Source organism: Vombatus ursinus, unplaced genomic scaffold (assembly GCF_900497805.2).
Source record: "Vombatus ursinus unplaced genomic scaffold, bare-nosed wombat genome assembly UNPS02014962.1, whole genome shotgun sequence".
NCBI classification, from domain to species: Eukaryota; Metazoa; Chordata; class Mammalia; order Diprotodontia; family Vombatidae; genus Vombatus; species Vombatus ursinus.
Window position 1 is genome coordinate 924,011 of NW_020954740.1, and position 20,070 is coordinate 944,080.

Consider the following 20,070-nt stretch of genomic DNA (forward strand, 5'->3'; position numbering starts at 1 on the left):
GCAACCAACCAACCAGATTTTATGGCATTTATGAACATTTTTTTTTCTTCCAGTAAACAAGTTAATAGGTATACCTTGTTTAAAGTAAAGTCTAGATTTGAAAGATTCAGATTTGCATTTTTTAAAATAAGAGGCATGATTCTTCTTAAAAAAGATTCACTTTAGTGTTCTTTTGGAACAGCAAAATTAGCTAAACTCCTTCCTGTACAGAGTAAAGCTCATTGTCTTTCTCTCCAAAAACCACCTCTTACATTCCCTATTACTACTGAGAGTATTATTATCCTTCCAGTCACCCTGGTTCAAAAACTCAATTCCTTACTCCAGCTGACTCTGCATCTCTCAAGTACATCCCTTCCTTTCCACTTACACAGCCACAGGGTGTTATCACCTCTCCCCTTGATTATTGCTCCATAGAGAGGTTTGGTCTGTTCATGTTCAGCAAATTCCACTGGCTCCTTTTTACTTCTAGGATCAAATAATTCTCCCCCCTACGCCCCCCCCCCAAAAAAAATCCGCCAATAAACAAAGAAAAAAAACGTAAGATCCAGGCCAGAAAAATGTAAGAGCCAAATGTTATAAGGAAGTACTCTGGGAGTTCAGAAGCATTAGAGATCACTATGGGCAGAAGTGATCTGAGAAGGTTTCACAAAGGTAGTGTTACAGGAGTAGGACCTTGAAATACAGGTAGGATTCAGAGAGGTCTAGAGAAAGCAGAATATTCCAAGGCATAGTGTGAAGTAAAAGCATGGGGTTGGGAAAATGTATATGGTATGTTGGAGATAATGAGGGCATCAGTCTGGCAGGAGCAGAAGCCTTATGTAGAGGGGTGATGAGAAATAAGTTGATAAAAATTACCTTGAAGGCCATCAGATTTATCCCAGAGCCATTCAGGGTTTTTAAGCAGGGATGGGAGTTGATGAAAGCTTCAGAATGCAGTTAGGATTTTCTGTCTTTATGTGAGATACAAGGTTGTATGAGATAGAGGCCTGCCCAGAAGTCAGAGGCAATCTTTTTCTTTCCATCCTGGAAACTAGTTATCACTGATGTTTCCTATGAAAATGACAAATAACAACACATTCATATAGTGCTTTAAGGTTTACAAAATAAAGAAAAGGAGGCTTGGAGACATTAATTGACTTACCCAGGGCACCCAGATCCATAAAGCCCCTTCAGTGAATATAATGAAGTTAATTGGCTTGCCCAAGGTTCCTCAGCTAGGTTGTAGTGGAGCTGACATCCAGACCTACTTCTTCAGAAAATTTGAGGAGTTCCCCCCTCCTCCCCACTATCCCACCTGCTTGTATTGACTAGCAATATTGGATAGAAGAGTAGGCGAAGGCTTCTGACTTCATTTCTAGGTCTAGGCAAACAGGGAGCCAACATAACATAGTGGAAAGAGCACAAGAGGTAAGAGGCAGCTCTGCCGTATACTCACTGTGTGACTCTTGGGGCATATGGGATGTGCAGGGAGAACTAGCATCTCTGGTGTGAGGGCTGTGGAGTCCTTTTCAGGGCTGCTTGTCCACCTTGGGTGTCCACTTGTTACCTAGCTCTCACCTGTGACTCCAAAAAGCTGTAGCATGCGCAGCAGCCACACCCTAGTAAAACTGTCTTAGTAGACAGGCTAAATCAGGTTAAGGATAACTGACAGGCCTCAAATCCATCAGTGAGTTAGAGGGATGTCTACCCAAGCATGTGAAGACCTGCCCACCACCATAAAGGTGGCTGAAGCAGGTGCTATATACAGTGCTTAGAGTTTGGTCAGGCACTGAAGATGCCAAGATGCATCCTGGTTCATCACCAGTTGTTTTGACTTTTGTTCTGCCACTGGACTTCAACTACCCAGGAGGAGAGAAGTGAGGCTGATGACTTTGTGCAGCTCTATCTCACTTAAATCCAATTCCCACCAATCAAGGTATCACCCATGATGTCAGCGGTCCCCTTTGAGAACATAGGGCAAACAATAATAGCTAGTCTCCTCACAGCTTCTTCTAGTCTTTCTTACTCTCCTTGTAATCTGCAGTTCAGCCATACTGACCTGCTTACTCTTACACACCTGATGTTCCATAATCCATTTCCATGTCTTTTCATGGACTCTGTCTCATTCCTGGAATGTACTCTCTCATCTCAGCCTTTTGGAATCACAAATTTCCTTCAAGACTCAGTTCAGGGAGCGTCTTCTCCATGAAGCCTTTCCTCATTCCTGCCTCCTATGTAACTATGTTGTGTTCATTTTATATATGTTATACCTCTGTGTGTGTATATATGTATGTGTGTGTGTATATCTGTACACACACATAATCTCCCTCACTAGAATATAAACTCCGTGAGGGTAAAGACTTTCACATTTAGCACATTGCCTGGCATATTTGTTGTTGTTCAGTTGTGTCCTATTCTTTGTAACTGCATTTGGAGTTTTCTTTGCAAAACTGCTGGAGGTGGTTTACCATTTCCTTCTTCAACTCATTTTACAGTTGAGGAAACCAAGGCAAACAAGGTTAAGTGACTTGACCAGAGTCACACAACTTTTAAGTGTTTGAGGCCAGATTTGAACTTAGGAAGATTCAAGTCTTCCTGACTACTGGCCTGGCACCTTATTCATTATGCCACATAGCCACCCTTGCCTGGTACAAGCTTAATAAATGCTTGTTAATTTAAATGATTTAATATACAGAAGTTAGAGATATATACAACATTTCTACCGTGTAAACCAAGATAATGCTATAGCATATATGTAGTATAAGTTTGACTGTTAAATGAAATTTATAAATACAGAACACATATAATGATGATAATAGTAACTGACATTTATATAGCACTTTAGAGTTTGCAAAGCATTTTACATGTTACCTAATTTACATGGTACTTTACAGTTTACAAAATGCTTTACATACATTTTCTCATTTGATATATTGAGAATCTTCCTTCATTGTAGCCAGTGTTTTGTGGGTTAGATATTTAATTCTGTACCTTTAATAAAAGTACCAAGAAAAATTTGTGATAATGAGAATAAAGTACTCATTAAATATTTAGTTAACATTTATCGGGCAGTATATGGAAAGAACTTGTTGAGTACCTCTTAATGTTTGTAACCTACTTACGTGACAGTATCTTCCATATATACTTACCAGCTCTTTGCATAGGTGGTGATGACGGTGAGGTGGTTAGGTGTTAATAGTGGCCTTGAGAGCTTTTAAAATCTCAGCTCTTTACAACTACATTTTTCTTGAATAATTGTGTCTATTAATAATGGCATCAACAGAATATGAAAACTGAATTGAGGTTCTCATTCAACATTGGTTTGGGGCCACAGTGCCTCAACTAGCCTTGATAGTTCCTTCTAACTTGGGTAACTTAAAGTGAGAGGGGCTGAGAAGAATTTGGTTTGGCAGTGTGGGCTTTGGAGATATATCTTTAGTAATTGGATTCTAGGACCTTATGAACTCCAAGGAGTAGGTTTAATCTTTATGGCCCAGCTTCTTAACTACCAGCCTGACTCCTTTATGGGGAGGAAAATGAATTAATTGTTGTTCAACATTTCTTTTTCTTGTTCAACATTTCTATTGTTCTAGGTAGGGTTGTGATGGGAATTTTTTGTTTTAATTTCCTCAACTGTTCACTTTGGATAGTATTAGGAGAGTTAGGAAGAAAAATTCCAACCAGGAAAGCACTTATTTTCCTGTCTTAGGCCTATTCTTGATTTTTTTTTTCATTAATTCAGCTTCATTAAATAAAAGCCTCCATGGAATATGGAACATCAGATATACTTGGAAAATCCAGTGAGTGTGAGTGAGGTAGGAGGAGACCATGGGATGACAAGCTCATAGTACCTGTGTGCCTTGTGCACTGTGATTCAGCATGAGTGCTTTAGGGAGAAGGTGCAGAGAGGGCAGGTTAACACTTGTCATTGTATAGTGCTGAGATGGCTAAGCCAGCTAGTGGATAATGGGAGAAGATCGATCTCCTGCTTTTATACAGACAGTATTCCTTCTTCCTATGATTTCCCTCTGTCTACTTGTCCATGTTTATATATAAATACTCCAAATATATACTGTAAGTGTCCACACCATACTAGAAATATTCCTTAAGGCTCCAGAACCTTATCAATAATCTCAAACCTCTATTTTGAAGTGTGTTAGAGGACCTAGCTTTACCCCAAAGGCCAAGCCTGAGCTAGCTTCTCTGGTATACCTGATGTTTATTGTTGGTGACTTCTCATTGGATTACTAAAGTATACAGATACTTCCTACAGCAGCAGAGCTATAGTATCTAAAGGAGTACTTTTTGGAGAAACATTTGGAAAGCATATTTATGTGTTTATTGATATTTTTCCCTGAGAACCCTGCTAGACAGGAATGGATTAACATCTCAGCATCATAGGTTTAGACCTAGAAGGAACGTGCGGTTAACTAGTCCTACCTCTTATTTCATGGATGAGGAAACTTAAGTTAGAGAAAGAGTAAATATATACCCAAGATATACAAGTAGTGAGTGTGAGCTGGGATTTAAATCTAGGTTGTCTCACTTTGAGTCCAACCGTCTTTCTATTATGTGGTGTTGAAATGGTACTCTGGTTTTTGAGTTTTGTGCAAGTGATTTCTTTCCTATTGTTATTACCAATTTTTTTAAAATCATTTTAGATAACATTCCTAGTCAGTTTCCATTTTTTGTGCTGATGATAGTGGGTACACGCATCTGTTTAGGAACTATTAACTTGCTCTGCCAGTTCCACCTCCTAGCACAAAGGAAGGGCTCTTCTAAGCCAATTATACTCTTCTTATTTTTACTTGTTTGCTAATTTTAAAATCTACATCGAATGCTGTTTTGATTTTTCTTACCACAGCCCTATAATTGCTGTCTTAGCAAATGCTATTGTTGCCCATGTTAGTTTGTGATGTTCATAAAACAGATAATTTTTCCTTCTCTTAACAGGACGTGACAATGCGTGTGAGAAGACATCATACATGTTTTTACGAAAAGAGCTTCCAGTGCGACTGGCTAACACAATGAGGGAAGTCAATCTGTTGCCTGATAACTTGCTGAGCCGACCTTCGGTAGGGCTGGTGCAGAGTTGGTAAGTAAATATTTTTTCAAGAGCATAGTTATCCTGGAATTGTCCTGGACATTTTAGAGGCATAGTTCTGGTTCCTTGAATATTTAGGTATTGAAACTGTTTTTCTTAAAAATGAATTTAGAGGAAAACCTTGACTTTCTTGAGAGATGAGTCGTTCTGGATAGATGAATTTTCCTCATGCTTGACTTCCATTAAAGTTCTGTTTGAGTGTCTTATCAGGATTTGGAGATGAAGCTAGGTTCTTAAAGGCTAGGACAGTAGAGCACAAGCTCTAGAAGACTACCCGGAAAGCTTTCCAGGACAATAAATTATATTATAATTCTTCCCTTGGAGTGAATTATTTATTATGCGTTCAAGATCTAGCCTTGCAAGTTCAGAGAACAACCTTGCCAGAAGAGTGGCCTCAAATGATTTTTTTTTTCAGCTAGATCTTCCCCAAAAGGCTTCCTGCTAAGGCATTAAGGAAGCATCTACAGTGGTGAAATTGTGGACCCTTGAGCTGTGTAGTACAAATGAAGAAAAGTGAGCCTGAGAGGAATTATGTGACTTAATGAATGCTATGTAATCAGTGTGTGGCAAAACTCTGTTGGAGAAAATGAATGAATAAAAAAGAAAAAAAAACATTAAGTACTTAGGACATGCCTGCTACTATGCAAGTACTGGCATAAATCACTGAAGTCATAGGAATGCTGAGTGGAGTTATGGAGAAATTGACTGGCACATCTTTTTCAGGCATAATCCCATCCTTCTTCCTCTTTAGCCTTTTTCTGTTTACAAGTTCCTTCCACATTGCTTTCAAATATTCTGCCTTATCCCTAAAAAATCCTTCATTCAACCCTGCCCTCTCCTCAGGTTATCATCCTATATCTCACTTCCATTTCGCCAAACTCTCACTTTGACTCTACTTTCACTCTTCTCACTCTTTAGCACTTTGCAGTCTGCTTTCCAGCCTTGTAACTCAACAGAAGCTTCTTTTTTCAAAGTTACCATGATCTTTTAATTGCAATATCTGATGGTCTTTTCTTAGTTCTTACTCTTCTTGACTTCTATGTAACATTTGACACTGTTGACCAACCTTTCTTCCTATATACTCTTTCTTCTCGATTTTCTGACTCTTCCTTCTCTTGGTTTTTATCTTATCTCTCTGAATGTTCCTTGTTAGTCTCCTTTGCTGGCTTATCCATAGCACACTCCCTAACTGTGTGTGTTCTCCAAGATATGCCTTTTGTTGAGAAAGTTCAGAAAGTATTTCTAAGGATGACTTCTGATAGAACACTTAGCTTTGTTGTACTGCTTTTACAGTCAGTAAGACTAGTAGCTTCTTGAGGGCAGGAACTGTGTCTCATCAAAACTCTTAATTTATTTCTTAATTGGTCTAGCACACCATAAGTGTAGCTTACATGCTTGTCTTTATAGGCTGTAGTTCTTTACAATCTTGACTTAAGAAGACAAATATTCATTCCCATACTGCTGAACTTCGTTGGTATGTCTTTAGTAATGGTATGCTGATGCATTTAAGGGCTATTGGTACTGTTTCCTTCATGATCTCCAACAGTAGAGATATTTTATATCAAGAGCAACAGTATTGAGATGAAAGTGACCATGTACTTTCCTGCTCTTGAAGAATTGACCTTTTTTTTCTTTTCTGATATAAGAATGTTTGCTGCCCAGTGTCCCAGTAGTACCTCTAATTGCTTCCATAGCTATTGATCTCTATAATTTTTTTCTATTTTTTTTTCATATCTTTTTTGTGGAGTCTTAGCTTTTGCTTGAAATGCCCAGCCTTTTATAACTCATCTATGAATTGGTACTTCTTTTTGCATACTGAACCTGACCAGTGATAGAGGAGGGTGAAATATTTAGATCTTCATTTCTTCTTCCTTGTGTTCTTTTCTGGGTGCTTAGTGACTGCCTTTGGGATGTTGTAATAAAGGTGGGTGTTTTTTTGTGTCTGACTACTTCTGCTAGAAAGCTAATCTTTCAATAGTTAGGACTTTACTGTTTTCTGTAAGTTTGATGAATTTAAATAATTTTCCTTTTTCCTCAGATGCCAATGAAAATATTTGGCTTTTGAATACATTTCTTATTTACTGTCTGCTGGTAACTGGAAATATTCTGACTCATTGAGTAATTTTCTGAGTAGGAGGTGGGAAAATGGTCAAATTGGCACTGAATCCTTGTGTATTAATGAATTATGACTAATGTCTCCACTAAGAATCTACATTAATTTTTAGTTAACTCATTAAAATTGTTTGTAGTGGATGTCAAGTCTAGTAGTCAGAGTATCTTGTATTGTTTTCTTCTGAAAGCAGATATGAAACACCCACATAATCCAATTGCCTCTATTACAAGTAAGTTAAGCAGATATGCTGTCCGTTAAGTAAGACAGTCTATTTTGTTTTCTTCTTGGTTTTTATTGTTACATTTTGTTTTGACATAATCACTTCCCCCAAAAATACAGTTCCCCATAGCACTTTCCTATAGAAAGGTAAACACAACTGCTTGAATGCAATGGTTCTAACTACAGTATGTATTAATTTCCATTTTTTGTAATTTACTACTTATTAACAGAAAAAGAATGTGTACTTTATATGGAGCCAACTATGTTCATTATGTTTGATCTGAATTTTGCTACCTCTTAGTGTTATCTTTTTTTACATTGTTGTAGTCTCATGTATATTCTTTTTGGCTCTGCTTTTTTACTCTGTATCAATTCAGTACTTACTGTGTCTTTGTGAATTCTTCATATTTGTTGTTAGGACCATATATTTTAAAATATACCCCATCTACATAGATGTGCATACAGCTAGCTGTGCCAGCATAAAACTTATGTGTGTGTGTGTATGTATCTGTCTGTCTGTCTTTCTGTCTGTGTGTGTAAGTGTGTATGTGTAAATCTTTGCACCATAACCAAATGGAGAGATATGTATTGGGGAGTGAAATGTGAATTGTATCAGCTAAAAGCATGAGAGAATAAATAACTTTGTTTCTAGGTAGTTGGGAAAAGGGTTGGATGGGGCAGGAGGTAATATTTTCTTTCCTAACTGAAAGGTGTGATTAGGCCATCAGTTGTGATAGAATTATTAGATTATTATTTTCAGGCTATTTAGTCAGAACAGGTTTCATGGAGGAGATAGGTCTTTAATAGTGTTAGAGGGTGTGATGAATCATTACTAATTGTTGAAGTTACAACGTTAAGCATAAGATAATGTGGAAAATTAAAATACAATTGAAATGTTTAGTGAGGGAGAGAGGAAATAGGGAGAGAAAGAGGAGGGAAAGAGGGAGAGAATGGAGACCCTGAATACCAATGGGAATGGTAGGCTTATGGTGCCCTTATGTCCTGACTCAGTGTTGGGAGGTTGGGTTAACAACTGGTGAAAGGTTGGTGAAGTTGTCTTGATATTTTTACTCCAACTTTGTTGAGGTTGGGAGAAGAGCCATCCCTGGATGGTATATTGATAGCCCATTTGGCCACTTTTCCTTTATCTCCATGTCCATATATATGGTTAAATTATGTAAATACTATACACATCCAACTCTCCTGGTTGTCAGTATCACATGAGAGGCATCCTGACACCGTATGGAGCCCTGGGGTCAGCATGTCCAAAGGCAAGAATGAAATAGAACAAAAGAAAAAATAAAGATATGTGCGGAACAGAATTCCCTTAGCCTGGGACTAAAGAGAAGTGAGATATTTGATTTAACTCTGGCCATCTTGGTGGATTGTCATTTATTCAGGGGGAAAAATTTGGTTTTAGTCCTCAGTGTGAAAAAGAAACATTGTTTTTCTGACGACATGAATGACCTTATGAAAAGTTTGATTTTTGTTAATGGAAGCTTTCCGTGGATAGTAGAACAGCCAACGTCGTGCCTAATGAGGGGGAGGCATTAGTTGACTCGAAAGACCTAGAAACTAGACTGTGAGAATGGAGAAGAAGGAACAGAAATTAAACATATAAAAGGAAGCTGTAGGATTTGGCTCTATATTGGTAAAGGAAATGAAGGATAGTGAAGACTGAAAGGTGTTTGAGTCCTAATTTGGAATATGTATGGAGAATAGACCAGACATTTCCTCAGTGACTTAAAGGTCAGGGAGAGGGCTTCACAGGGAAAATGAGTTTGGGCTTGAGAGAACAGAAATTCTTGTGATTTGAGATGTTTCCTAGACAAAAAGAAATATTGCTTAGAATCAGGGAATCTGGTTCCTTAGGCTATAGAAAATTGTTCAGGCTTACGTTTTCCGTTTTTCTTCTATCTAAATATTGTAATAATATCCCAATATTATATATTGAGTAATAATGTCCCAGGCATTATGGAGAATAGATATTTGTATCTTCTTGTTGCATACAGGCTAATAGAGGAAATTGGAACAACAATCTGTTGACTGCCAACGGCTACCGACTTGACTTGCATGCATTTATGGTTGGAAGGTATCTTGGAAGTTATCTAGTTTAATTCCTTTATTTTTTATTTTTATAAGTGAAGAAGCTTCACAATAACTGAGGTCCGTTGAGGTTGTTACTTGTCTACATAAGCTCAGATGAATAGCGAGTTAACAATATCCAACCCCAAAGGTCTCTTGACAGACAATCCATGGATTTTTTTTTCCCCCATTACACTCCAGTAATCTTACATTTAGACATGGAAGGGACCTCAGAGGCCGTCCAGTCCAACTCCCTAATTTTGCTGATGAAGAAAAAAAATAAGACTAAGAGAGGTTAAATAGTATTTTATTTTTTCCCACAATTACATCCATTTTTACAAAATTTCCAAATTTTTCTCCTTCACCTCCCCTCTTCTAAAAATGGTAGGTAGTTCGATATAGTTTATACATACGATATCATGTAAAATATATTTCCATATTCATCACAGTTGTGGAAGGAGAAACAGATAAAAAAACATGAGGAAGAATGAAGTAAGTGAAAAAATATGCTTCAATATGCATTCAGAGTACATCAGTTCTTTATCTGGATATGGATAGCATTTTCCTTTGTGAATCTTTTTTACTTGTCTTAGATGATTGTATTGCTGGAAGAGCTGAGTCATTCATAGTTAATCATCACATGACGTTACTGATACAGTGTACAACGTGTTCCTGGTTCTAGTCATTTCTCTTCGCATCAGTTTATATAAGTTTTTCCAGATTTTGTCCCCATCTCTCCCCTCCCCCCACACCAAGACAATGTGCATTGTAAATACCCCTTCCCTCAATCTGCCCTCCCTTCTTTTATCCCCTTCCCTTTCTGTTTGCTTGTAGAGCAGGATAGATTTCTATACCCCTTTGCCTGTATATCTTATTTCCCAGTTGCATGTAAAAATGATCAATATTTGTTTTTAAAACTCTGAGTTCCAAATTCTCTCCCTTCCTCCCTCCCCACCCACCCTCATTGAGAAAGCAAGCAGTTCCATATAGGTTATACATGTGTAGTCATGCAAAACAATTCCATGATAATCATGTTGTGAAAGACTAACTATATTTCCCTCCATCCTATCCTGACCCCTGTTTATTCTGTTCTCTCCTTTGACCCTGTCCCCCCTCAAAAGTGTTTGCTTCTAATTACTCCCTCCCCCAACCTGCCCTTCCTTCTATCATCCCCCCCCCACTTCTCCCCTTCTCCCTTATTTTCCTGTAGGGTAAGATAGATTTCCATACCCAATTGAGTATGTATATTATTCCCTCCTTAAGCCATTTCCAATGACAGTAAGGTTCATTCTCTCCCTCTCAGCGTCTCCCCCCCCTTCCCCTCCATTGTAAAAGCTTTTTCTTGCCTTTTTTATGTGAGGTAATTTACCCCATTCTACCTCTCCCTTTCTCTTTCTCTTGGTACAATCTTCTGTCACCCCTTAATTTTATGTTTTAGATATCATCTCTTCATATTTAACTCACCCTGTGCCTTCTCTCTCTCTCTCTCGGCAAATATATATATATATATACACACACACACATATATACACACACACATACATACATACATATATATGTACACACACACACATGTATATTCCTTCCAACTACCCTAGTACTAAGAAAGGGCTCATGAGTTACAAATATCATCTTTTCATGTAGGAATGTAAACAGTTCAGCTTAAATAAGTAAGTCCCTTATGATTTCTCCCTGTCTACCTTTTCATGCTTCTCTTGAGTTTTGTTTTTGAAAGTCACATTTTCTATTCAGCTCTGATCTTTTCATCAAGAATGCTTGAAAGTCCTCTACTTCATTGAATGTCCATTTTTTTCCTCTGAAGGATTATACTGTTTTGCTGGGTAGGTGTTTCTTGGTTTTAATCCTAGCTCCTTTGAAGAAACTCCAGAATATCATATTCCAAGCCCTCCGATCCCCTAATGTAGAAGCTGTTAAATCTTGTGTTACCCTGATGTGTTTCCACAATACTTGGATCTCTTTCGGGAGGTGATCGGTGGATTCTTTCAATTTCTGTTTTACCCTCTGGTTCTAGGATATCGGGGCAGTTTTCCTTGATAATTTCTTGAAAGATGATGTCTGGGCTCTTTTTTTGATCATGGCTTTCAGGTAGTCCAATAATGTTTAAATTATCTCTCCTGGATCTGTTTTCCAGGTCAGTTGTTTTTCCAGTGAGATGCTTCACATTGTCTTCTATTTTTTCATTCTTTTGGTTTTGTTTTATAATTCTTGATTTCTCAAAAAGTCATTAGCTTCCATTTACTCCATTCTAATTTTTAAAGAATTATTTTCTTCAGTGAGCTTTTGGACCTCCTTTTCTATTTGGTCAATTCTGCTTTTTAAGGCCTTTTTCTCCTCATTGGCTTTTTGGACCTCTTTTGCCATTTGGGTTAGTCTATTTTTAAGGTGTTATTTTCTTCAGTATTTTTTTGGGTCTCCTTTAGCAAGCTGTTGACTTGTTTTTCATGGTTTTCTTGCATCACTCTCATTTCTCTTCCTAATTTTTCCTTTACTTCTCTTACTTGATTTTCAGAATCCTTTTTGAGCTCTTCCATTGCCTTGAGATCAAGTCATATTTTTTTTTTTGGAGGCTTTGGATGTAGGAACTTTGGCTTTGTCCTCTTCTTCTGGTTGTGTGTTTTGATCTTCTTTGTCACCAAAGTAAGATTCAGTAGTCTGAGTTTTTTGCCTCTGTTTGCTCATGTTCTCAGCCAGTTACTTGACTTACTCTTTGTTAAGGTAGAGCTCTGCTTCCAGTGTAGATGGTGTACTGTCCCAAGCTTCAGGAGTTTTGTGCAGCAGTTTTCAGTGATACTTCTAGGGACCTGTAAATTTTCAGTTCTTCCAAGGTGGTATGATCAAAAGAGAGGTATTTACTTTTTTCCTGGCCTGTGCTCTGACCTATGAGTGACCACAAGCACTCTTTTCTGCCTTGGAACTGTGAGGAGGATTCCCTCTTCACCACTGCCACAAGCTTTGTCACGCCACTGCTTCTCCTCACCCCAGGACTGCAACCCAGATCCACGCATGGGCAAAGAAAGAGAATCTTGCCTCAGCACCAGCAAAGAGATCTCTGCAGTCTCCCTCTGATCAGCCACTCCATCCCTCCACCATCTGTGGACTGAGAGCTCTAGAAGCAGCCACTGCCCCTGTGGCCTCTGCCCTGGGGCTGCTCTCAGGCCAGGGCTGGGTCACACTTCTCTCTCACCCAGGTCCCACAGACCTTTCCCACTGACCTTATAAGTTTTCTTTGGCGTTTGTGGGTTAAGAAGCTGTCTAGAAACCACCACAGCTGCTGGTGATTGAGTCTCTTGAGGCTTGCTCTGGGTTTGTTCTGGCCTTGTCTTTGCCTGTGAACTATGCTCTTCTCCCAGCCTGGCACACCAGACCTTTCCGGTCAACCATCTAGATTGTCTTGGGCTGGAAATTTGTTTCACTCTGTCTTTTTGTGGGTTCTGCTGCTTTAGAATTTGTTTAGAGTAATTTTTAACAGGTATTTGGAGGGGTTTGGGGGAGAGCTCAAGCAAGTCACTGCTTTTACTCCGCCATCTTGGCTCTGCCACATGCTTCTCACCACTCCCCCTTCCCCCCACCTTGCTGTTCTTTAATCAGATGCTACCATCTCCTGACATCAGGCATTTTTCACTAGTTGTCACCAATGCCTGGAGTGCGCTTCCTTATCTCTACTTCCTGGTTTCCTTTAAGTCTTGTCTAAAGTCTCACCTTCTACAGGAAACCTTTTCTGATTCCCCTTAATTCTAATGTCTTCCCTCTGTCAATTATTTCTAATTTGTCCTGTATATAGCTTATTTGTATATAGTTGCTTGCATTTCTCTCCCGCAGTAGACTTTGAGCTTCTTGTCTTTTGCTTTTCTCAATATCCCCAGTGCTTAGCATAGTGCCTGGCACATAGTAGGTGCTTAATAAATATTTATTGACTGACCTAGAAAAGGAGGAGAGAATCAGGGAATAAAGTCAGGGCATTTTTAAGTGGAGAGTAGGGGAGAAGCAAGGAACCATGAGTACATAAATAATGTGCCATACATCATCAGATGTAATCATTGTGTTGAATGTTTTTGTTTAATTGTATCACTTTGTCTCAAGGAAAGAAGGGTTTGGTCTAGTAGAGGTGAGGTTGAAATAATTGTGATTTGAAGACATTGAACAAAATGTATTTTTAAAAAATAAAATCCATTATGCTTTTATTTTTAAAGTGTATAATAGCCAGGCATGGTGGCCCATGCCTATAATTCTTGCTACTGGGTTGGCAGAAACTGGTGGATTACTTGAACTTGAGAGTTCTGAACTTCAGGAAGGCTGTGCCGATAAGGTGTCTGCATCAAATCTGGCACCAACAATGATGAGTCTCCAGGAGCAGGGGTCCCTCAGGCTGCCAAGGAAGGGGTGTACCAATCCATGTCAGAAATGGAGCAGGTCACAACTCCTGTGTTGTTCAGTAGTGGGATTGGCCTCTAAGTAGTCTCTGCACTTCCAGCTTGGCAAAGGGAGACTTGATCTTAAAATAACAATAATAATAATGATAATTAAGACAACCAAATGAAAAATCTTCTACGTCACTAATAAGAAAAAATAATCTGTTCCTTACATATCTTTGAGTGGGCAGCATGGATAGAGTGTGAGGCCTAGAGTCAGGAAGATTCATCTTCCTGAGTTCAAATCTGGCCTCAGACACTAACTAGCTGAGTAACCCTGGGAAAGTCACTTAACGCAATTTGCCTCAGTTTACTCATCTGTAAAATGAACTGGAGAAGGAAATGGCAAACCAGTATCTTTGCCAAGAAAACCCAAATGGGGTCATGACACAACTGAAATGACTGAGCAACGACAACAAAATATATCGTGTTTTGCCAGGCTTTTGTTAGAGAAAGTTGCTGCAGTTTTTTTCTGTTAATTGTCTACCTTCTGTACTTAACTTCTGACGGTATATTTATCTGGTATACAGGGGTGTGCTGGAGCCTGAGAGCTGATGGTTAAATAAATTTTTAGTGTGAATATCTACAACTCAGAAAGCTACAAATCATGGCTTGACTTACTGTTTGGTTAATTGTCTAGACTTGAGAAAATGGTAGAGAAAATGTAAATAATTCAGATTAAGCTTAAAAGTGTGTTGTGGGAACATCCTTCCCAACCCAGCCAGTTGTTAAACATTTACCAACACACCCCTGTCCAGTGAAGACACTCAGTCTTCCCTCCCCCTGCCACAAAAAAAAAGAAAAGAGCTCATAATAGGGGTTTAAGAACTGACAAGCTTGTCCCTCACAAATCCTACAATGCCAATCATTTCTGAATCCCTATTAGGAGTAAACAGTATTTTGAAACTGCAAGACCAGCCACCTGACCTGTGTGTTCTGCCCTAACCTTAGGTAGTGTTAATATAAGCAAGATGAGAGAAAGTATGCTTGTGAGACAGTGAGAGTGCATATGGACAAAATCATTAACAATAGAAGATTTTCAGATGCAAAGAGAAGTAAAAATAGGCAGTTTTAAACTCATACCAGGAGACATTAGTGGAGAATAGACTGACATCAGTGAAAAACATGGGGCATCCATCTATTAGTTATACTTAAGTAATAAATTTTTAGGATTCTTAAGAGTGAATCATTCATGAATGAATATGCTTGATTTTTAGTTTGTAAAAAAGCCATGCCAGTGAACTGGTAGAAATCATATATAAATAAATTAATATATATAGATATGTATATATGGAGAGGTATATAACATATATATACACACACACACATATATATGCACACATATATATGTATATATCTAGATGATCAAAGACTATTGAAGTAATAATGCAACTTCTGATAGCATTAGCTTCATCTTTAGGTGTAGGCTATTTTCTTCCTTTGGACCAGTTCATTCCAAAATTGGAAATTACTTTAGGAGTTAAAAAAAAAAGGGCTAATTTTTGTTAGCCTCTTCAAAATAGTTGTAACTTTGATTAATGCTTATACCACCTGAACTCAAATCCATACTCAGACTCTTACTAGCTGTGTGACCCTGGACAAGTACTTTAGTCTCTGCCTCAGTTTCCTCAATTTAAAAATGGGGATAATAATAGCTCCTATCTCCCAGGATGGTATTAAGGTTCAAATTAAATTATAATTGTAAAGTGCTTAGCACAGTGCCTGGCACATAGTAGTTAGCTATTACCGTTGTTGTAGATAATTTGAAATGAAGACAAAACAGAAAATGTTAACTCTGAAAAGAGCTTACAAATCATCTAATTCTCCTTTTACAAATGAGATATTTAAGAGCCGTTAAGAGATGCTGCTTCTTCTTCCCTCAGCCCTACAACTTTCATACCTTGAACACTACAGAAAAGTGAAGTCACTTGCCCAGTGTCCATACTACACACAACTCTGTGTAGTCTTTTTATTGTCATTCCAATCTAAGGTTGTTTTTGTGCATGTTATGATTCCACCAAACATTTGACTAGAACAACATGAATATTGTCATTTTGTGAATCTAAGCATTATTTCTTATTGCTGGGTAAACAAAAACCAAAAAACTGTGCATAAAACCAATAAGATTTATTAGCCTGTTTTTTGGTTCCCTTCATCTTACCCTGCCCCACTTGGTAGGTTTTTCACATGGAATTTAAATACAAATCCAGTGGTTATCAGAATTACTGAAGTACCAGACCCACAAGCCCCATCCGCAGCTCTCAGAAGAACGGCATCCTTAGCTATAAAATGCAAATGTTACTATACCGATTGTGGAAGTTTGCCACCTTTGGACCATACTTGTATAATAAGCTTTGCAGGATCTTGGATACAGATGCCAGATGACATACATCATTATCTGGATTTTTTCCTAAGAAGCAACACTTGGCAGTTATCTTGTTACTCAACACATTCCTATGAGTTAACAGTATTATCCTTACACCCAAATTGGGAAACAAGGACAAAGGAGTTTTTTTTTTAAAGCTTTGTAGAAAGTTAGTGAATTCAGTACTGTTTAATATTACAGTGGGGTTAGGTTTCTAAGTCCAGCATGTTCTGCTTTTGCAGTCACACTATTCTCTTACTGGGAGTAGCTTGGTGGTTACTGAGTAAACAAACCACATGTATTTCTTCTTTATGTGAATTCTTTGCTTCAATTAGGTATAGTCACTTAACATATAGTGCTTAGTTCCCCAGCATCTCCAGCCCTACAGAGACAGATGCCTTTTTATCTTTAGTCATTTTGTTTTGACTTTGAGTGCCCTCTCTTCATTCAGCTTGCCCAAATCCTACCTATTCTTTTAGCAGGGGAAGATCATAAGAAGCATACGCCACGTGGGTGAGATGAGACTCATCATTTCTTCTCAACTGCTAGTGGATGTAGCACAGGACCCTGAACCCAAGAGTCTTGGAAACAGTCCCCAGATCACCAGTACTACTGACCATCATTAAGGGAAACAACCTTCGTTGAACAGAAAGGAGTTTCCTATTCTCAACAACACCAACTGCTAATCAATGGCCAGTAATGGGCAAGTAAGCCCTGGCAATAGCAGTGTGGCCCAGTTCACTAACCTTGCTACTAGCCTGCTTCCTCTCAATCATCCTCCAAGGGAGCGATCCTTTTGGAGATTCAACCTGTCAGCTACCTTTGGAAATCCTGCAGCCCCCATCCTTTTCAGGAGACACAGCTACTAAAGACATATAGAAGAAAAGATCTTGCTAGCAAAGTCCTTGGCACGATCAAAAAACAAAATTCAACAGCAGAAATAAATAGATTATATAAAGCATTTTATTAAACCCTTATGTGCTGGGCACTGTGCTAAGCACAGGCAATATAAATACCAACAAAAAGAAAGGTGTACCTGCCCTCAAAAGAGCTTATCTTCTAATGGAAGAAGACTGCACTGAAAGAGAGCTGAAAATAGATACAGTCTTAGGAATGGAAATGACACCAAAATTGGGTCATTCTCATCAACTTGCTGCTGTAGCCTAAGGACCAGTGGGCTTTTTTATTTGAATATGCTTTGGCGGGTGTGTTAGAGCCAGCTCAAATCAGCTCACTAGAGCTGATTATTAAATTTTCATTGTGAGCATTTACAGCTTAGAAATGGGCAAATGCTGTAGATCAGGACTTGATATGTTTTGTTGTTGATTGTTTAAACTTAGGGAAGTGATGGAGAAAATGTTAATAACGCAGATTAACCTTAAAAGTGTATTGTACATGTACTTTTTTCTCCCACATAATTGGTTGTTAAATATTTTTCAGCACATCACTGGGAATTGTTTTATAGTTTTCTTTTTCTCAGACTCACCTTTCCCCAGGTTAGGTATCAGGACCATATTTGTCCCCTGGAAGGAGTTGGTTAAGATGCCACCGCAATTTCTGGAAATATTTTATGTGAAATTGGAGTTGTTATTTAACTGTTTGACAGCATTTACTTGTAAATTCATCTAAGCTTGGAGTTTTAGTTTTCTTTTCGTAGTTCTTTTATGGCTTGTTCAGTTTCTTTTTCGGAGATTGGGTTATTTAAATTCTCCATTTCTTTTTTTGTTAATATGAATATTTTGTATTTATCTGTTTCATTTTTTCATTTTTGTTGGAATTATAATTAATAAGGGCAAATAGATTATAATAATTTCTTTTATTCCTTCATTTGATGCAATTTCTCTTTTTTCTTTTTCCTCCTTAATGAATTCTCCTTTTTCATTGACAATTTTCTGTCTCTTTTAGGATCAGATTAGCCAATGGTTTGTTTCTTAGTTTTGAGAATAAAAGGTCACTTCCTAGTTTCATTTATTCAGTAGTTTTTGTTTTATTTTGTTTTCAGTTATGTTTGTCTTGTTTGATTCTCAGAATTTCTGTTTTAATTTTTAGGGTTTTTTGGTGACTTTTCTAGTTTTTTTCTTAGTTGCATGCAAAATTCTTTGATCTCCTTTCATTTGTTGATGAAAATGTTTAGAGATATACATTTTCCCTTGAGTAGTGATTTGACTACATCTGTCATGTTACCATTTTCTTTAATGAGATAATCTGTGGCTTTTATTACTTATTCTTTGACTCACTAATTCTTTTTTTTAAAACAATTTTATTTGGAGTTTTGAGTTCCAAATTGTATTCCTCCCAATCTCATCTCCCCCTTCTGTGAGATGGTAAGCAGTCAGATAAGATATAGGTTATACATGTGCAAACATTTTTATATTAGTCATTTTGTACAAAAAAACTTGAGTAAAAGAAAAAAATGAAAGGGAAAATAGCATGCCTCAGTTTGTATTCAAATACTATCAGTTCTTTCTATGGAGGTGGATAGTATGCTTCATCATTAGTCCTTTGAGATTGTCTTGGGTCATTGTATTGCTGAGAATAGTTAAATCATTCACAGTTCTTCATTGAACAATATTAAGCTTACTATGTACAACATTCTCCTGGTTTGTTTACTTTACTGTGTATCAGTTCATGTAAGTCTTTCCAGGTTTTTCTGAAATCATCCTGATTGTTATTTCTTATAGCTCAATAATATTCCATTACAATCATATATCACAGCTTGTTTAGCTGTTCCCCAGTTGAAGGGCATCCTCTCAATTTCCAATTCTTAACCACCACCAAAAGATCTGCTACAAATATTTTTGTACATGTAGATCCTTTAGGGAAAGTCCTTCTTTTGAATGTCTTTGGGATATAGATTTAGCAGTGGTATTGCTGGATCAAAGGGTATGCACAGTTTTATAGCCCTTTTGGCATAGTTCCAAATTGCTCTCCAGAATGGATGGATCAATTACAACTCCACCAACAATGCATTAGTGTTCCAGTTTTCCCACATCTTCTCCAGCATTTATCTTTTTTTTAAAATCATATTAACCAATTTGATAGAGCTGAGGTGGCACCTCTGCATTGTTTTAATTTGCATTTCTCTAATCATTAGAAATTTAGAGTATTTTTTGTGACTATAGATAGTTTTGATTTCTTTGTCTGAAAACTGCCTGTTTATATCCTTGGACCATTTATCAATTGGAGAATGCATTGTTTTTTTATAAATTTTACTCGGTTCTCTAAATACTTGAGAAATGAGGCCTTTATCAGAGATATTGGTTCCAAAATTTTTCCTCAGTTTTCTGTTTTCCTTATAATTTTTGTTGCTTTGGTTTTGTTTATGTAAAAACTTTAATTTTGTATAATCAAAATTATCTATTTTATGTTTTGTAATATTCTCTATATCTTCCTGGGTCCTAAATTCTTCCCTTATCCATAAATCTGACAGATAAATTATTCCATGCTTTCTTAATTTGCTTATGGTATCACCTTTTATGTCTAAATCATGTACCCGTTTTGACCTTATCTTGGTATATGGTATGAAATGTTAGTTAAGTATAGACCTAGTTTCTGACATACTGTTTTCTAGTTTTCCCAGCAGTTTTTGTCAGATAATGAGTTTTCGTTCCAAAAGCTTGGATCTTTGGGTTTATCATATTCTAGATCACTGTGGTCATTTACTGTAATGTAATGTTCAGTTCACCCTGCTCCCAGGAGCTTATAATATTGCTGCCATACTTGGTGTGGACATCTGATCAGTTTAGCCCGACCGTAACTCAGCTACCCTAAAGCA

At 37.6% G+C, this 20,070-nt stretch overlaps 1 protein-coding gene across 1 annotated transcript in view; it reads left to right on the top strand.

The window, feature by feature from the left end:
• The window catches only part of PDK3 (pyruvate dehydrogenase kinase 3), a 101,173-nt gene that overhangs the window by 24,889 nt on the left and 56,214 nt on the right, over positions 1-20,070 (top strand). Inside the window, exon 2 of the mRNA XM_027845459.1 lies at positions 4,933-5,074. Within this exon, the coding sequence (XP_027701260.1) occupies positions 4,933-5,074 (142 nt within the window). The remainder of the gene's footprint in view (positions 1-4,932; positions 5,075-20,070) is intronic.